Source organism: Hyla sarda, chromosome 3 (assembly GCF_029499605.1).
Source record: "Hyla sarda isolate aHylSar1 chromosome 3, aHylSar1.hap1, whole genome shotgun sequence".
NCBI lineage: Eukaryota > Metazoa > Chordata > Amphibia > Anura > Hylidae > Hyla > Hyla sarda.
This window is the reverse complement of record NC_079191.1, coordinates 122,076,118-122,094,079: the sequence shown is the minus strand read 5'-3', so window position 1 is coordinate 122,094,079 and position 17,962 is coordinate 122,076,118. Positions and strand designations below refer to the sequence as shown.

Sequence of the window (17,962 nt, the reverse complement as noted above, 5' to 3'; positions counted from 1 at the left end):
CTTAAAGGGCTATATGTATATACTTGTGGTGCTCCATAATGTTAGTTGTAACCTTAAAGGGGTACGCCGGAGGAAAATTTATATAATAAACAGATTTGTAAATTACTTCTATTTAAAAATCTTAATCCTTTCAGTACTTATTAGCTGCTGTATACTACAGAGGAAATTCTTTTCTTTTTTAATTTCTTTTTTTTCTTGTCCACAGTGCTCTCTGCTGACACCTCTCTCCATGGACAGTCCCTGATACAGGCATCAGGTGTCAGCGGAGAGCACTGTGGACCAGACAAAAAAAAAGAAATTCAAAAGGAAAATAATTTCCTCTGGAGCATACAGCTGCTAATAAGTACTTGAAGGGTAAAGATTTTTTAATAGAAGTAATTTACAAATCTGTTTAACTTTCTGGCACCAGTTGATTTAAAAAAACAAAAAAAAAATGTTTTCCACCGGAGTACTAGTATGTCCTAACCTTACAACCCCAAATTGTGTGCTTTCTACAATTCATTAAAGCAACTTTCTCTCCATCAGATAATCTAAAGGATAAGTGTTAGGATGCTATGAGTTACTTAAGGGGATATTCACATATGGTATTTTACAGTATTCACCTTTTTTTAATAAAATACAAAATCTGAAAAAAAAAATAGAAAAATGCATTATCTTTATAAAATAAAAAAGCCACATGTGAACATACTAAAAGTAAAATACTGCAAGTACTAAACTGATGATGATAGATGGCCTGTGGGGTAATCTAAACTTTTATAAAGTTGGCAATGGAAGCAGTTCTTGTTAATTATGTCCAGAAATTGAACCATGTCATTTTATTCATAACTAAACACTTCCAACCTGGCAAACTATTCTTGAAAAGCCATAATTACTGTCTGCCCATCATCTAGCCCAACCTGTATATTACATTCAGTATGTTATGTACTACAATATTATATAATGATTGCTTTATCTCTTTTTTTACTGTTTTGTTAGAAGTGTGGTAAAGGTTTCTTTACACCAAACTCTTTTATTTTAAAATATTTCTTATGTTTTCTTTCTATAGGTTATGGCTTTCCGGAAGTCACCTATGAAAAGTCAATGGTCAGAAGTGCACAAATCTCTTATACTTTGTGATGCCTGAACATTACCGTATATATACTGTATATATTTTTGGAGAAGGATTTAGATTGTAAATATTGATTTATAAACTAAATTACATTACTCAATGCCAATCTGCTGCAACATAAGCTAAAAAAGCTACTATCATCTATCACAAAGGGTATTGTACCCTCGAATATGAGTTCATGTTTGGGCAACAGTTATAAAAACTATGAGAGAAATGGAGAAATAAAACAGGGCAAATAAATGACAAGACGCATAGAAGATTTCAGTTATGAAGAAAAAAGACATTAAAAAAAACACAAACTACTCTAGAAAGAAAAGGCTGAAGGATGATATATCATTATATACATATGAAGGTGGTCTCCATGATAAACAATGTGATAATCATTTTTTATGTGTTTCGTCCTGCTTGCGGCTAAGGAGCTAAATATTTACTGTAGTTGTTTTTCTCAGATAATTTTTTTTGTATTGAATTTTGTGGAGTTGAGAGAAACATTGCACGATGTACACAAGGAGGCAGTGAGATTAAAACATGTAAGAAAGCCTTTATTTCTAGAGCTCTGCATGGCATGGTGTAGATTTGTGAATTTATGGTGGGTCTCACTACCTGAAAGGGTTATCCATTATCATATTTTTAGTTATTTTACTGGGGGGCATGGTAACAATGAAAAATAAGTTATACTTACCTACCTAGGCCCTCCGCTGCTCCCAGCCTGACGTCATCCATACCTACTTATTAATGTTTGTTTCTGCCTCTAAGACAATTCGGCCAGACCTGCCTGCACAGACAGTCACTGACTGAGACAGGACACTGCTTCAGTCACTGATTGGCTAAGCAAGTAGAAATAAGCTCGGAAGCAGAAACAAGCTAAGTATCACTTATTTAGTATTTTTACCACACCCCAGAATTTTTTGATACTAGATAACCCACTTTAGAGATACAGCACGGGCTCTTACTAGGAAGGTTGGATAGCTTTAAAAAAAAAGAATGACATATTCCCTAACAAATGTATAGGGTCACTGGTATTCGTGTAGAATGTTGATTCAGGAATCTGTAGGATGGCTGGTCAAAGAAATTTTATGGTATCAGGTGGCTTTTATCTTCCTCTGGATCAACTGAGGTATGTAAGTTTGAAGGTTGTATTTTCTATATACAAGTGTGTCCATCCTTTCCTTGAGTTTAGTTAAAGGGTTATCCTCTATGCCAAAGAATAGGGGATAAGATGTCTGATCGCAGGGGGTTGCTGCTCGGACTGAATCATCTGGTGCATGGAGCAAACTCTGCTTTGTGCCAGATGACTGGTGACCACAGCCGTCATGCCCCCTCTATTCTTGTCTATAGGAGGAAGTGTGACAGCTATGTACTAACAGTCACGACCCTTCCCAAAGACATGAATGGAGGGGGGCGTGGCGTGATGTTACGAACACAAAAGCTCCAAGCTTTTGTATTCTGAACACCGCTGTACCAGTCCTGGATAGGGGATAAGATGTCTTGGGATTGAAATTTCTCATTGAACTCATGTAATACAATATGACAACATACTATTGGAAAACTGAAATAGCTTAATTTAAATACCAATCCCTGAGTGGCCACAAATAGATAAGCACAAAGAGTCACCATATCATGTTGTTGTGAAAAGCATCTAATCTCACGCATCATGCATCTCAGGATATGTTGAGTTTGATAAGAAAGGATACATTTGTGCATTTCCGTTTGAATTCCATTTTTCCTCCCATAGACTTCTATAGGTGTGAAAAAAACGCCATGTGTGTATGTTTTTTCTTATGTTTTTCTCCACACCCCTTGAGGTTTTTCCATTTTTGCCCTTTCGTTTTTTCCTCCTCACCTTTTAAAAATCATAACCCTTTCAATTTTCCACCTACAGACTCATATGATGGATCTTTTTTTTTTTTTTTTTTGCGCCACCAATTCTACTTTATAATGACATCAGTCATTTTACCCAAAAATCTGTGGCGAAATCCCAAAAAATAATTCATTGTGCTACATAATTGAAAATAAAAATGCCATTTTGTAAATTTTGGGGGCTTCCGTTTTTACACAGGAAAATGGTAAAAATGACACCATTTCTTTATTCTGTATGTCCATACAATTAAAATGATACCCTACTTATATAGGTTTGATTTTGTCGTACTTCTGGAAACAATCATAACTACATGCACGAAAATTTATACGTTTAAAAATGTCATATTCTGACCCCTATAACTTTTTTATTTTTCCACATACGGGGATGTATGAGGACTCATTTTTTGAGCCGTGATCTGAAGTTTTTAAGTGTACCATTTTTGTTTTGATGGGACTTTTTGATCGCTTTTTATAAATTTTTTATGGTATAAAAAGTGACCAAAAAAAAGGCTATTTTGGACCTTGGAATTTTTTTTACGTATACGCCATTTACCATGCTGTTTAATTAACTATATATTTTCATATTTCGGACATTTACACACTCGGCGATACCACATATGTTTATATATTTTATTTTTTTTACATATTTTATTTTTTTTTTAAATGGGAAAATGGGGGGATTCAAACTTTTATTAGGGAAGGGGTTAAATCCCATTTATCAACTTTGATTACCGCGTCTGAAGGGTTAATACCGGGCATCACCGCGATCGGTGATGTCCGGTATTAGCCGCGGGTCCCAGCCGTTGACCGACCCGATACGATGCGGGGTCAACACGAGACCCCGCTTTATATTGCGGGAGCCGGCGCAGGACATAAATATACGTCCTGCGTCGTTAAGGGGTTAAAGGAAATCCATTAGTCAAATGAAGAAAGAATCACATGATTTGGTTTGAGAGAAACGCAGGGGATAAAATGCCAAAGAAAAAAAAAACGCCTAAACTAATACACACTATTTTGGGGAGTAAAAAAGTCACAAAAACTGCACCTTGGAAGTGAAAAACCAGACGGGTATTTTTTTTTTTTTTTTTTTTTTCGGCCAAAATAATACCAAAGTTGTGTGTTTATAGCCTAAGACAAGTGGTAGTTATGATTGGTTGCTATGGACAACTCCAGGGTTTTTATTATTAAATAATAAAATTAGTCTACATGTTCTATCCTAGTGTTTCCCAACCAGGGTGTCTCCAGCTGTTGCAAAAACTACAACTCCCAGCATGCCCAGACAGCCAAAGGCTGTCCGGGCATGCTGGGAGCTGTAGTTTTGCAACAGCTGGAGGCACCCTGGTTGGGAAAACTAGTCTATCCAAAGTAAATCTGGTATTTAAATTTTCTATGTTAGTAAATAGTGATACTTGGAACATAGTGTGAAGCTGAGGGATCCCTGAGTCAATTTTCCATTGTTTGCGCTGTAAATGAGCAGGGTAATTTAAGGGTAAACACCCGCTGAACAGACAAGCTTTTCTAGTAGCGGCAGGGAGTGTTTTGTTTTGCTGGGCTCTTTGTGCTTCTTTGGTTTTTAAGCTTAATATAAAAAAGGAAGCAGGTCCAGAACAAACACAGCTGTGGAGGACGCAAACCTGGTCGCTCCGCTCATTGTAGGGAGAGAATGACTGGAAGTTACGGTTTTCTACTTCTGACTAAGTTATCAGACCTCCGGGGACAAAGAAGAGGTGATTAAATAGGAAAGGCGACAAGTTAAGCAGTAATGGTTAATCTCCGACTGACAATAATATAGCAATGCAAATGTAGCAGAAAAAAAGATAAACAGAGAATGGCGCTACATCGTGCCGTTATCCATGTGGAGTATGATTCAGAAAGATTATACTAGTATACAGGGCTGGTGCAAGAATGTTTTCCACCCTAGGCGAAAGCTAATTTTGCCACCGCTTGACCCCACACATTGGCTCCACCCTTTGACATGCTACACCTTCCTACTGGGGTGACACACTGTAACAAACCTTCTCCTCATGTAATCACCTTACTACTGGGGTGCGTCACTGTAACAAACCTTCTCCTCATGTACTCACCTTACTACTGGGATGACACACTGTAATAAACCCCCTCCTAATGTAATCTCCTTACTACTGGGGTGACACACTGTAACAAACCTTCTCCTCATGTACTCACCTTACTACTGGGATGACACACTGTAATAAACCCCCTCCTAATGTAATCTCCTTACTACTGGGGTGACACACTGTAACAAACCTTCTCCTCATGTAATCACCTTACTACTGGGATGACACACTGTAATAAACCCCCTCCTAATGTAATCTCCTTACTACTGGGGTGACACACTGTAACAAACTTTCTCCTCATGTTATCTCCTTACTACTGGGGTGACACACTGTAACAAACCTCCTCCTCATGTAATCTCCTTACTACTGGGGTGACACACTGTAATAAACCTCCTCCTCATGTAATCTCCTTACTACTGGGGTGACACACTGTAACAAACCTCCTCCTCATGTAATCACCTTACTACTGGGGTGACACAATGTAACAAACCTTCTCCTCATGTAATCACCTTACTACTGGGGTGACACACTGTAACAAACCTCCTCCTCATGTTATCACCTTACTACTGGGGTGACACACTGTAACAAACCTTCTCCTCATGTAATCACCTTACTACTGGGATGACACACTGTAACAAACCTTCTCCTCATGTAATCACCATACTACTGGGGTGACACACTGTAACAAACCTCCTCCTCATGTAATCACCTTACTACTGGGGTGACACACTGTAGCACCCCCCTCCCTGCGACGGTGGTGCTGGCTAGGCGGGTGGTTCGGATGAGTGGGTGCTTCGGATTCTGGCTGGCTGCTAACTTCCTTGCAGCAGGCAGAGCGGCGCCCCATCCAGAGGGCGCTCTGGGCGGCAGCCTATTTAGCTTATAGGCAGAACCGGCCCTGCTAGTATAGAAGGTGCTCACCTTATTGTGTTGCGTTAGCAGGTACAACACTGTTTAGAGATTTTATCATAGACCTGGGTTCTTGTGTCTTGGATCTGGGAGCTGCTGGCCGTCGCTACCAGGTCTGTCATGGAGTGGTGGAAGACATTGAGTAAGAAGATAAGAGGGGTGTTCCTGGCAGGGAATTCCCCCTGAGATTAGACTGTTGGCTCAGAACGCTCACCGAGTATAGATGACAAGGTGCATCAGAGATGGTGAAGACATAAAGGTGTTTATCAGGAGATACACGTAGGGACAACACGTTTCTAGAGTACTTCTTCTCTCTTTGTCAGGTCTAGTTACACAATAGGTGACATACACATATATACACTAATTCTACATTCAAAAAATGGTGTGAAAGTTATTGATCTAGGGGTCATTGGTGATAGCATCCCTCTTGGGATCAACATGAAGGTCTAGTGCACACCACAGGTTGCATGATCATGGATGCCGTCAGTCCCACGGTGTTTTTCTATGAACAACGTGGCACTGATGGCATCTATGGTCATGCAACCACCGTTGTGTGTATATATGTGTATGTCACCTATCATTGGACATGATGAAGGGAGGAGTAGTCCTCCAGAAACTCGTTATCCCTACTTGTATCTCCTAATAAACACCTTTATTTCTCCAAAAGCCGGTCCCTGCCAAGAACACCCCGTTAATCTTCTTACTCAATGACAATCTTATAGAACACATAAACAACAGAAAAAACAGCTAACACTACATTCTGATATCTATAGCAAGGCAAGTGGGTTAGCTCCTGACTTAAGGGGGGACATTTATTACTGAGTTGTTTTGCATGTCACTTTTTTGCAGGTTTTTATGGCGGACACGCACATAATTTATCATATGTCTAATAAATAACGTGCAAGTCCACCAAAACTAATGACTTCACAACACTATTTCTCACTTAGTAAAGCAAGTTTCAAGAGCACTAAAGGTGGTCAATGTTTGCGTTTTTTTTTTGTTTGTTCTTTTAAACCATTGCATTGTAATGTTGCGCATTTTTTAAAAATCGCAAATAAAAAATTTATGGCCACTGCATGTAAAGTGGCCTACACAAAAATATGCAAATCCAAAAAATTGCAAAAAAGAAACAAGCAAATTAGACCAAAATAAAGTAAAAAAAAAAGATTCATAAATCTCCCCCAAGGAGTTAATGCCTGTCTGGCTGCTATGAGAAATATTCCTGCACTATTGCCTGTATACAAGCTGCAGGCCCAGAAGCAGCACATATAGGGTTAAAACAACATCAAAATCCTTGTGATGTTTAGTTGGCAGGTTGAAAACATAATCAGAAGAAGACCACCAACATCCTCAGGCCAGATGTGTCCGTAGTCACCCTCCGACCACACAAGCGGACTATATAAGTTTATAATCATTCTGTACAAGTACAAATCCAGAAGGACAGGCGGGATAGGATTTAATTTACCAGCCATCAAGTGTATGTACTGTACAAACTGGATATGAATCTAGCCTAAGAGATGGCTGCAGAATCCGGCTGTATTTTTTTGCATTACCATACCAACCAATGTAATATTTACACTGGACATTGTAAGGAGTTATTTAAATCTCAATTCTATAATATAATATTTGTAACATTGTCTCCTCTGCAAGCCGAGAAGTGTTAAGATAAGAAAAGGCAGAGCTGTAAGGAGTGTAAAAATCCTCATTCCTTTACTTACAACAAATTGCACACTAGTTTCCATCTGCAGGTTTGAGCCACGGCACGTTTTCTATGGCGGATTTTCCAACGCTGAAATTGAGCAGCAGAAAATCTGCAGCAAATCCCATTGAAGTCAATATAATCTGCACAGATTTTTCACTGCGGAAATTCTTCCATGGAACACTCACTGTGGCTCAAACCTCTAGAGGGAAACTTGTGGGTAACCATGTGAACGTACGGGTATGTTCACATGGGACCGATTCCCTACGGAAAATCAGATTAGCTGATTTTTCTAACATTGACTTCCATGGATTTGTGAAAAATTCTAAAATGTGAAACTATGACAAATATGCTGCGGAAAATCCACAGGAAATATGACTTTAACACTTTCTTATGATCTCCTTAGCTGAATTCCTGGTAAGATTATACTTATACCCAGGAGTCAATCTGAACAGGCAGAGCTGCAATGTACAGTATGCATAAGGCTAAGTTTCCACTTGGTTTTTTTTCTGGCAGTTTTTGGAAAACTGCCACTGAAGTTTTTGAGCCAAAGCCAGAAGTGGATTAAAAAGAAATAGGACATATAAAGGAAGGACTTACACTTCTCCTCCCTTATGGATCCACTTCTGACTTTGGCTCAAAAACTGCATTGGCAGTATTCCAAAAACTGCCAGAAAAATAACCAAGTGGAAACTTAGCCTAAGGGAAAGAGCAGCCTCCTGAGCTGAGCGGATTTTTTTTGCGGGTTTACCGCTGCGTATTTAAAAGTGGGCACGCTCTTCTTGGCTGTCCGCAGCAGATTTTCCACGGTGGAATTTACGCTGTGGAAAATCCGCCGCAGTCCCTACTGGCTTCAATGGGGCTTGTGGTGGATTTTCTGCAGCGTAAATTCCACCGCAAAAAAATCTACTGCGGACAGCCGAGAAGAGCGTGCCCAATTTCAAATACGCAGTGGAAATCCGGCAAAAAAAATCCGCTCGTGTGAACGTACCCTAAGGGCTCGTTCACACAAGCGGATTTCTTTTCAAACCCGCAGCGGGAAATCCGCTGCGGGTTTGAAAAGAGATCCGGTTGTGTGAACGAGCCCTATGCCTATGTTCACATAGCAGAACTTCCAAGTGGAATTCTGCAGGAATATTCTGCTCCAAAATTCTGCTGCAGCAGAGTCCGATTCATTTTAATAGGATTCTGCTGCACTATGCACAGATGATTCTGCCACGGAAATCTCGATTACAGCGCACACAGAAAGAATAGACATGTCTATTCTTTCTACGGATTCCACTCGGAAATGCATTGCCATCTATGCCATCTATGCATTTCCAATTGGTCCTAGTGGACGCTGAAACATTCAAATGGGTGTAATGTCCGGCTGTGTTTTCGCTGTGTGAACATGGCCTAAAGCAGACTCCAACAGACAATGCAGATAAGATGATGTTCACATTACAAAGTGCCGATGTTTTCTGTATGTGTTGGTATATCGGCAGGACAGTTTGTCCATGTATACCACCTTGGACGCAAGCCGTGAACATCCATTTGGACCAATTGTAGTATCAGTTATGATGTTCAGGGCTTTATAGCTGACATATACAGCAAATATACAGCTAAAATTATTGCTCAAAGCCATGCTCTTATAAAATAGCTGGAAAAACAACTAAGCAGCCTACAGAATGTTTTGTGGGCCTTCGCTGTAGAAATAATTTAGTACAATTTTATGGCCACATCTGAACCTTTACTTCTCACATGAAGAAGAGACACCCACAAGCAGGGGCATAGCTGTAGAGGTAGCAGTCGCACCGGGGCCCTGGAGTCCAAGGGGGCCCCAAAGCACATCTTCCCCATAAGGCTAAGTTTCCACTTGGTTTTTTTTTCTGGCAGTTTTTGGATATCTGCTACTGCAGTTTTTGAGCGAAAGCCAGAAGTGTATTCAAAAGGAATAGGACATATAAAGGAAGAACTTACACTTCTCCCCCCTTATGGATCCACTTCTGACTTTGGCTCAAAAACTGCAGTGGCAGTATTCCAAAAACTGCCAAAAACTTAGCCTAAGAGACCAGTATTATATTTGGCATATGGGGCTCTGTTGTTCCATTGGGGCCCAGCTACAAGCTTTGCCTCTGCCCACAAGATGATAAGCTAAAAATAACAGGGCAATGGGACTACAATATAATAAAAAGTGGTATTTTTAAAGCTAAAGTTCTACACGTGCATATTTATTGTTCAAAGAATTGAAATTATGTATTGCATTTCTTTTTTGTCAATGTTTACTGTGAACTGATATAGAGCACTTCTAATGTATATCCTGCACTGTAAAATCGTGACTACATTCTGATTGGTTGCTTCCAGTTTTTGAATGGATTGCTTTTGCATGTGGCTCCATCTCTTTATGTCCACGTGTAATTTTAGATATAGTTTATCATTTTTCTAATTACTTAGATATGACACTTTTTGTTTACTTTTATGTATACAGCTGATTTCTTACAGGGGTACTCCGCTGCTCAGCGTTTGGAACAAATTGTCCCGAACACCAGAGCTGGGAATGATGTCATAGCCCCACCCCTTTATGACATCACACTCCGCCCCCTCAATGCAAGTCTATGGGAGGGGGCGTGACAGCGTCACGCCCCCTCCCATAGACTTGCATTGAGGGGGCGGGCGTGACATCATGAGGGGGGCAGGACTATGACGTCACAAGCTCCCAGCGCTGGCTCCAGCATTCGGAACAGTTTGCTCCAAACGCTGAGCAGCGGAGTACCCCTTTAAAGGGGATATCCAGGAATCAAAAAGGGACCTAATTTCCTTCAAAGACCGCTGCCAATCTGTCTCCAGGTTGGGTGTGGTATTACAACTTGGCTCCATTCACTTCAAAGGAACTGAGCTGCAGAACCACACCCAACCTGGAGACAGACGGGGAGTGGTCTTTGAAAGAAATGATCGATTCCTGGATAACCCCTTTAATTATTATGGTTTATATTATGTACTTTACATTCAGTAAAGTTACAACTATCTGGGTTTTCTTTGCTTATTTCAGACTGCACTGTTCTTGCTGTCAATTCACACTGGGAAGCTATAAAGGAACATTGCCTAGGCCCTTTTGCTCACAAATTTTGGTCAGTATTTTTTATCAGTAAGCCTAAACTTTGGGACATGACTGAAATAAAAGTGACTCAAACATGCATGTGTAAATAACACTTAAGAGGTACTCCGGTGGAAATATATATATATTTTTTCAACTGGTGCCAGAAAGTTAAACAGATTTGTAAATTACTTCTATTAAAAAAATCTTAATCCTTACAGTAATTATTAGCTGCTGAATACTACAGAGGTTTTCTTTTTGGAACACAGAGCTCTCTGCTGACATCCTGACCACAGTGCTCTCTGCTGACATCTCTGTCCATTTTAAGAACTGTCCAGAGTAGGAGAAAATCCCCATAGAAAACATTTGCTCCTCTGGAAAGTTCCTAAAATGAACAGAGATGTCAGCAGAGAGCACTGTGGTCATGTCAGCAGAGAGCTCTGTGTTCCAAAAATAAAATAATTTCCTCTGTAGTATTCAGCAGCTAATAAGTACTGGAAGGATTAAGATTTTTTTTTATAGAAGTAATTTACAAACTAGTTAAACTTTCTGGCACCAGTTGATAAAAAAAAAAAAAAAAAAGTTTTCCACCGGAGTACCCCTTTAACATACAGCTCTGTGCAGGAACCAGAAATATGGATTTTAATTTAGACATGAGGAAGAAAACCATCATATCAGTTGGTGTTAGACTGTTAAATCAAAATATTTAGACCATTTCTCCCGGTGACTGTATATCGCTCTCCTTTCCATGTATTGCAGTTTTTTTTAGCAACGATTGTGTATGAACCTCATCTTCTTCCGCCACTGATTTTCATGCATGTTTTCTTTTGTGTAAAATGTTGAGTGTATATAGTGTATGATATATTGTATACCTTGAGTCATATGTATAGGTGCTGTACAGAAATGTATATACAGATATATAAATGTTGTAATGTGACATGCTGTAAAAATGTATCATATAAAGTTACAATTCTGAACTGGTCTTGTATGAATATCTGCTATTAAAAAGAATATACAAACAGCCAACATGATGGCAGAGTGCAAACGTTCTACTTTTTGGGGTTATATGAAAAAGTTCTCTATTCTCCTGTATCACAATATACAAACATAAATAATGTTTACCTTTAATTAGGACATACAAAAAAGCCATCAAAGCTTGGCATCTGTCCATACCTAGCGATTCTCTATTGCCTAAAACAAACGTCCCCTATGTTTCTCTTTTCATCATTTTCTGCCAAATGTCTTCACCTCATATGGGAGAACAATTTTTTTCAATCCCCATAACTGTTAAAGGGGTATTCCAGGATTTTTTTTTTATTTGACTGTGCTACAGGGGCTGTAAAGTTACTGTAGTTCATAATATAGTGTCTGTACCTGTGTGTGACGGTTTTCTCACAATTCTTCTGTGATTTTCACCTCAATATTTATCTTAGCAGCATACAAAATGACTGTTGGATTTTTACCAGCTTGCAATGCGGCTGAGACCTGACTCACTAGCCAGCTGATGACAAGGAGCCTGTCTGCTTCACTGGGTGGAGCGATCGCTTGGTGGGAGAGGGATCAATCTGCAACTAATGCAACAGCTGTAGGCACCCTGATTGAAAACCACAGGTCTTTTGAATGGATGAAGCACATTTATGTTTCAATGGGTGGGGTAGCTGATGTGTGGGAGGGAGGAAGATGGAATTGTGGGATTTGTAGGCAAAAAAGAAAAGTCAAACAGGAAATTCAAGTTCACAAAAAGCTAGCCACAGTTTTATGTAATCTCAAAACATAGCCATTTAGCCCCAAGACAAGCGCAGATCCTTCCTAAGCATGTCCATTACTGCCTGCCAGGTACATACTAAAATCCCCTTATGGTGGATAACCCCTTTAAGGAACTCTTGCCCATAATGCACTTTGTCAGACCACCTTGCGGTAATTCAGAAGTGTGAATGGGAATGCGAAATCCCATAGAAGTCTATGGGCTTTAATTTGAGGCGGAATTCCGCAAGCGGAAATTCTGCCATGTGAATAGACCCTCACTTAGCCAGGTGAGGGTCTCTGCTAGGTCACCAAGTAGACAGGACTGAGAAAAACTCCCTTTCTTTACCTTGAAACTTGCCTCAGTATCACAATATTCACACATCCACTATACAAACGTGTTGTATTATACAGCAATACTTAATAAGGTCCACTAGATGGCAAACAATACCATTTGCAAGCAATTCTGAGGAAATTATTTTGGGGAACTTCTGATACTTTATAATTAATTCATTTTAGGTACTTTTTTGAAGTAGTAGGTTGGAGTATGGTGCAAGAAATTGTAGCGTCAATGGCACAAATAGAAATCTATGGCAGTTATAAGCTGGTTTAGTTTAAAGTGCATCTTTTACTTCAATTACAACTGCTAAACTTAAGAAATAGTATAGAAGGGATTAGTGCCCCCATTCAAGGCATACCTTTGTAAGTGAATTTGGTGGCTTAAAGGGGTACTCCGGTGAAAACATTTGGTAGACAGTCCTTGTGTGTCAGAGAGGTGTGGGCCCGGGTTTGCTTTGCCCCAGGGCCTCAATGCTTCTCTCCTCCAGTGTCACGTCTGTTCCACCTATTGATTGACAAATGCATGGACAATCTACACAAAGACCCTGCTGCAGGTGAGTCCGGTGTGCTGTTAAACAGGAGGAGCAGATTTGACATCAGAGGATAGAGGCACTAGGGCCCTGGGACATTGCGGACACCAGGCTGCACCTCTCTGACTTTTATATGGAATAGAGTTACTTAATCCATTTATAAAAGTATGCTTGGAATAGGGACACTTATCCCTGTGAGACTGTGTCGGCAGTTTAGCAGGTGAAAGTGACAGATGCCCAGAGGGAGCTGACATCACTTTTGCTTTGTTAGATGCACTTTAAGCCAATTTGTGGCGTAAATCCTAGTTAATCAGCTGGGTCACCAGAAGCCAGCCTCTCCTTCTAAACCATGTCCACTGAAAAGTGCATGAAAATGTGTGACTTTCTCTTGTCACAATGAGTTTTCCTCATAGTCTTTTTTTGTTTCTCATTATATGAATAACTATAGTGGCCAGAAGCCAGACCATTTATCCTGCCATATTAAACACATACTGTATATGGGGTGGCTGATATAATCATATAAGAAAACTGAACCCATATTGAAGTCTATATTGAAGCAAGCACATGTGATTCTTCGCTTGCCAAAGTCTTTTGAGAGACATTAGCTCTGATATACACATCATTCTTTGGGCTTTACCACACCACAGCCAAGTTCTCATACACTGTTTACCAGGGCCAGTTCTGCCTATAGGAAAAATAGGCACCGCCTAGAGCGCCCTTTTCATGGGAGTTCCGGTTTGCACGCTGCTAGAAAGTTAGTAGCCAGCTAGCATCCAAAGCCACCCCACACAAAGGACTCGCCCAGCCAGCACCACCGTGTCACCCCAGTAGAAAGCAGGGGTGGATCCAGAGGCTAGTCTCATGAGCGGCACTATCGGAATATTTTGTGTTGGCAGACAGAAAATAAGGTGTTGCTTACAGAACTTACAGGTATCTAATGCCGCCAGGTAGATAGTGTCCCCCAGGTAGGTTGTACCCCATGTAGGTAATGCCCCAGTAGGTAGTGGCCCCTAGTAGGTCATGTCCCCCAGGTAGGTATTCATGCCTCCTGTAGGTAAATCCCCCAGATAGCTGTCTTCTTTATGAAACCCCCCCCATATAATAGTATGTAGATAGTAGGTAGCCCCCCTATTAGCTTCCTAGTTAGTCCCCATATTAGCTAGGCAAGAACGTAATAACTAGGCAGAAGATATCCCCCACGTTAGCTAGGCAGCAGAAGTCCCCCACATTAGCTAGGCAGATGTCCCCCACATTAGCTAGGCAGCAGAAGTCCCCCACATTAGCTAGGCAGCAGAAGTCCCCCACATTAGCTAGGCAGCAGAAGTCCCCCACATTAGCTAGGCAGCAGAAATCCCCCACATTAGCTAGGCAGCAGAAGTCCCCCACATTAGCTACGCAGCAGAAGTCCCCCACATTAGCTAGGCAGTAGATATCCCCCACATTAGCTAGGCAGCAAAAGTCCCCCACATTAGCTAGGCAGCAGATGTCCCCCACATTAGCTAGGCAGCAGAAATCCCCCACATTAGCTAGGCAGCAGAAGTCCCCCACATTAGCTACGCAGCAGAAGTCCCCCACATTAGCTAGGCAGTAGATATCCCCCACATTAGCTAGACAGCAAAAGTCCCCCACATTAGCTAGGCAGCAGAAGTCCCCCACATTAGCTATGCAGCAGAAGTCCCCCACATTAGCTAGGCAGTAGATATCCCCCACATTAGCTAGGCAGCAGATGTTCCCCACATTAGCTAGGCAGCAGATGTCCCCCACATTAGCAAGGCAGCTGAAGTCCCCGACATTAGCAAGGCAGCTGAAGTCCCCCACATTAACTAAGCAGCAGAAGTCCCCCACATTAGCTAGGCCGCAGAAGTCCTCCACATTAGTTAAGCAGCAGATGACCGCTACATTAGTTAGGCAGCAGAAGTTCCCCACATAAGCTAGGCAGCAGAAGTCCCCCACATTGGTTAGGCAGCAGATGTTCCCCTACAATAGCTTAGGCAGCAGATGTCCACCACATTAGCTAGGCAGCAGATGTCCCCCACATTAGCTAGGCAGCAGATGACCCCTACATTAGCTAGACAGCAGAAATCCCCCACTTTGGTTAGGCAGATGTTCCCCAACAATAGGTTAGGCGGCAGATGTTCCCCCACAATAGGTTAGGCGGCGGATGTTCCCCCACAATTAGGTTAGGCGGCAGATGTTCCACCACAATTAGATTAGGTGATAGATGTTCCCCAAAATAAGGTTAGGAGGCAGATGTTCCCCCACAACAGGTTAGGCAGCAGATGTTCCCCCACAACAGGTTAGGCAGATGTTCCCCCAAAACAGGTTAAGCAGCAGATGTTCCCCCATAACAGGTTAGGCGGCAGGTGTTTCCCCACAACTGGTTAGGCAGGAGGTGTTCCCCCACAACAGGTTTGGCAGTAGTAAACCACCCCCCAACCCCCCTCCCGCCTAACATATACATCCTGTGGCTCTTATTTCTTCTTCCCTGTTGGCTCCTTTCTGGCCTCTTCTTCCTCTGCGCTCTGGCGTCTGATGTGTCACTCATGTGCCGGGGCACAGAGGAAGTTCCAGCCTCTTGTGAGTGATTAACAGAGTCAATCACTCACCGGAGGTATGCAGAAGCAGGAGATCTCTGTCTAACAGCGTTCTTCTGTTTGTGTGCTGTGGCTGCCGCAGGGGGGTACCCCCCCTGATGGCAGCCGCAAAAAATAAATTAAATAAATTTTAATCTCTTGATCCGCCACTGGTAGTACAGTGATTACATGAAGAGGTGGTTATTACAGTGTGTCACCCCAGAAGTAAGGAGATTACATAAGGAGTAGGTTTGTTACAGTGTGTCACCCTAGTAAGGTGATTTAATGACCAGGAGGGGGTTTGTTACAGTGTAGCACCCCAGTAGTAACGAGATTATATAAGGAGTGAGTCTGTTACAGTGTGTCATCCTATTAAGGTAATTTACATGGTGAGGAGGGGTTTTGTTACAGTGTGACACCCCAGTAGTAAGGTGATTACATGAGGGGAAGGTTTGTTACAGTTTGTCACCCCAATAGTAAGGTGGGGCGTGTCAAAGGGCGGAGCCAATGGGCAGGGTCAAGGAGCAGCAAAATTAGTTTTTGCGTAAGGTGGCGAAGATCCTTACATCAGCCCTGCTGTTTCCCTGTTAGTCTGCTGTTACTGGCAGTGGGATTGTTACTGTAATTCCCATATTGTCTGGTTTTCTCACACTAGAAAATGGGAAGTTAAAGTTATGAAGACCACAGACAACTTTATCCTGTTCCTAAATTTGTTAGGAGAGAGCAAGAAGTCTACTCCATATTTTAGCCCATATGACATCCTGAGTAGAATGTAATTTGCAAATACTACATCAGTGGTCTCCAAACTGCGTGCCTCCAGATATTGGAAAACTATCACTGCCAGCAGACAAAGATAGCCAACAGCTGTCCAGGGCGCACTGGGAGTTGTAGTTTCGCAATAGGATGCCCACAGTTTGGAGACCACTGTACTACACAATCATTGTTCTGGGCAGAGACAGATTTAGGCTTCCTTAGGATACTTTTTCTGTGACTTTTTTGTCTTGAAAAAGTGACAAATAACTGCAGTATTTTTAGGTTTCATGATGCAGTTTTTGTTGCCGCCTTCTCAAAAAAATGCATGTTATCTTTTTTTCTTCTATTGTATTAGTCTCATTGCCAGTCATGTGATTCTTTAAAGGGGTACTCCGGCGCTTAGACATCTTATCCAATATCCAAAAGATAGGGCAAAAGATTCCTGATCACGGGGGTCCCGCTGCTGGGGACCCCCGTGATCTTGCACGCCGCACCCCGTTTATAATCAGTCCCCGGAGTGTGTTCGCTCTGGGTCTGATTACTGTCGATCACGGGGCCGGAGCGTTGTGACGTCAAGGCTCCGCCCCGTGTGACGTCACGCTCCGCCCCCTCAATGCAAGCCTATGGGAGGGGGCGTGCCAGCTGTCACGCCCCCTCCCATAGGCTTGCATTGAGGGGGGAGGAGCGTGACGTCACACGGGACGGAGCCTTGACGCCACAACGTTCCAGCCCCGTGATCGACAGTAATCAGACACTAAAAAGTACTGGAAGGATTAAGATTTTTTAATAGAAGTGATTTACAAATCATAGAAGGAAAACAGAGCAATTCGGCACAGCTTACTTCTGATCCTCTGGACTATATAGCTCAATAGCGGGTATAGCGATGAGGTGTGTGTGGTGCTCAGACTGACGCGTGGTAAATCCAAACAATTCTTAAAGAAGAAGAAAGAAGCAGTCGGCAACTCACCAATCCTCGGTTCAGCAAGCTTCTTTATTGCACATACTCACAAACTGGGTAGTCAAGGGAGAAGACAAGAAGATGGCACAAGCTGGGGGGGGGGGTACCACAGAGAGACGACAACGCTTTTTCGCACTACATAGTGCTTCAACTGATTTACAAATCTGTTTAACTTTCTGCCACCAGTTGATTTTTTTTTTAAAAAGTTTTCCACGGGAGTACCCCTTTAAGGCTCTTAGAACGTGAGGAGGAACAAGCGAAAACGCAAAAAATGGCATTATCCTGTGTCCTCAAAGCCAAAATGGGCTGAGTCCTAAAGGAGTTAAAGCATTTGAAGCATGC

At 41.8% G+C, this 17,962-nt stretch overlaps 2 protein-coding genes across 11 annotated transcripts in view; one reads left to right on the top strand and one right to left on the bottom strand.

Moving 5' to 3' along the window:
- Positions 1-3,245, top strand: part of P2RY14 (purinergic receptor P2Y14) — a 97,895-nt gene extending 94,650 nt beyond the window's left edge. For all 8 annotated transcript variants that reach the window (XM_056564954.1, XM_056564959.1, XM_056564961.1 and 5 more), the window contains one exon: positions 1,046-3,245. In XM_056564954.1, the coding sequence (XP_056420929.1) occupies positions 1,046-1,116 (71 nt within the window). In that variant the 3' untranslated portion in view covers positions 1,117-3,245. The remainder of the gene's footprint in view (positions 1-1,045) is intronic.
- The window catches only part of MED12L (mediator complex subunit 12L), a 627,340-nt gene that overhangs the window by 458,658 nt on the left and 150,720 nt on the right, over positions 1-17,962 (bottom strand). The window lies entirely within an intron of this gene.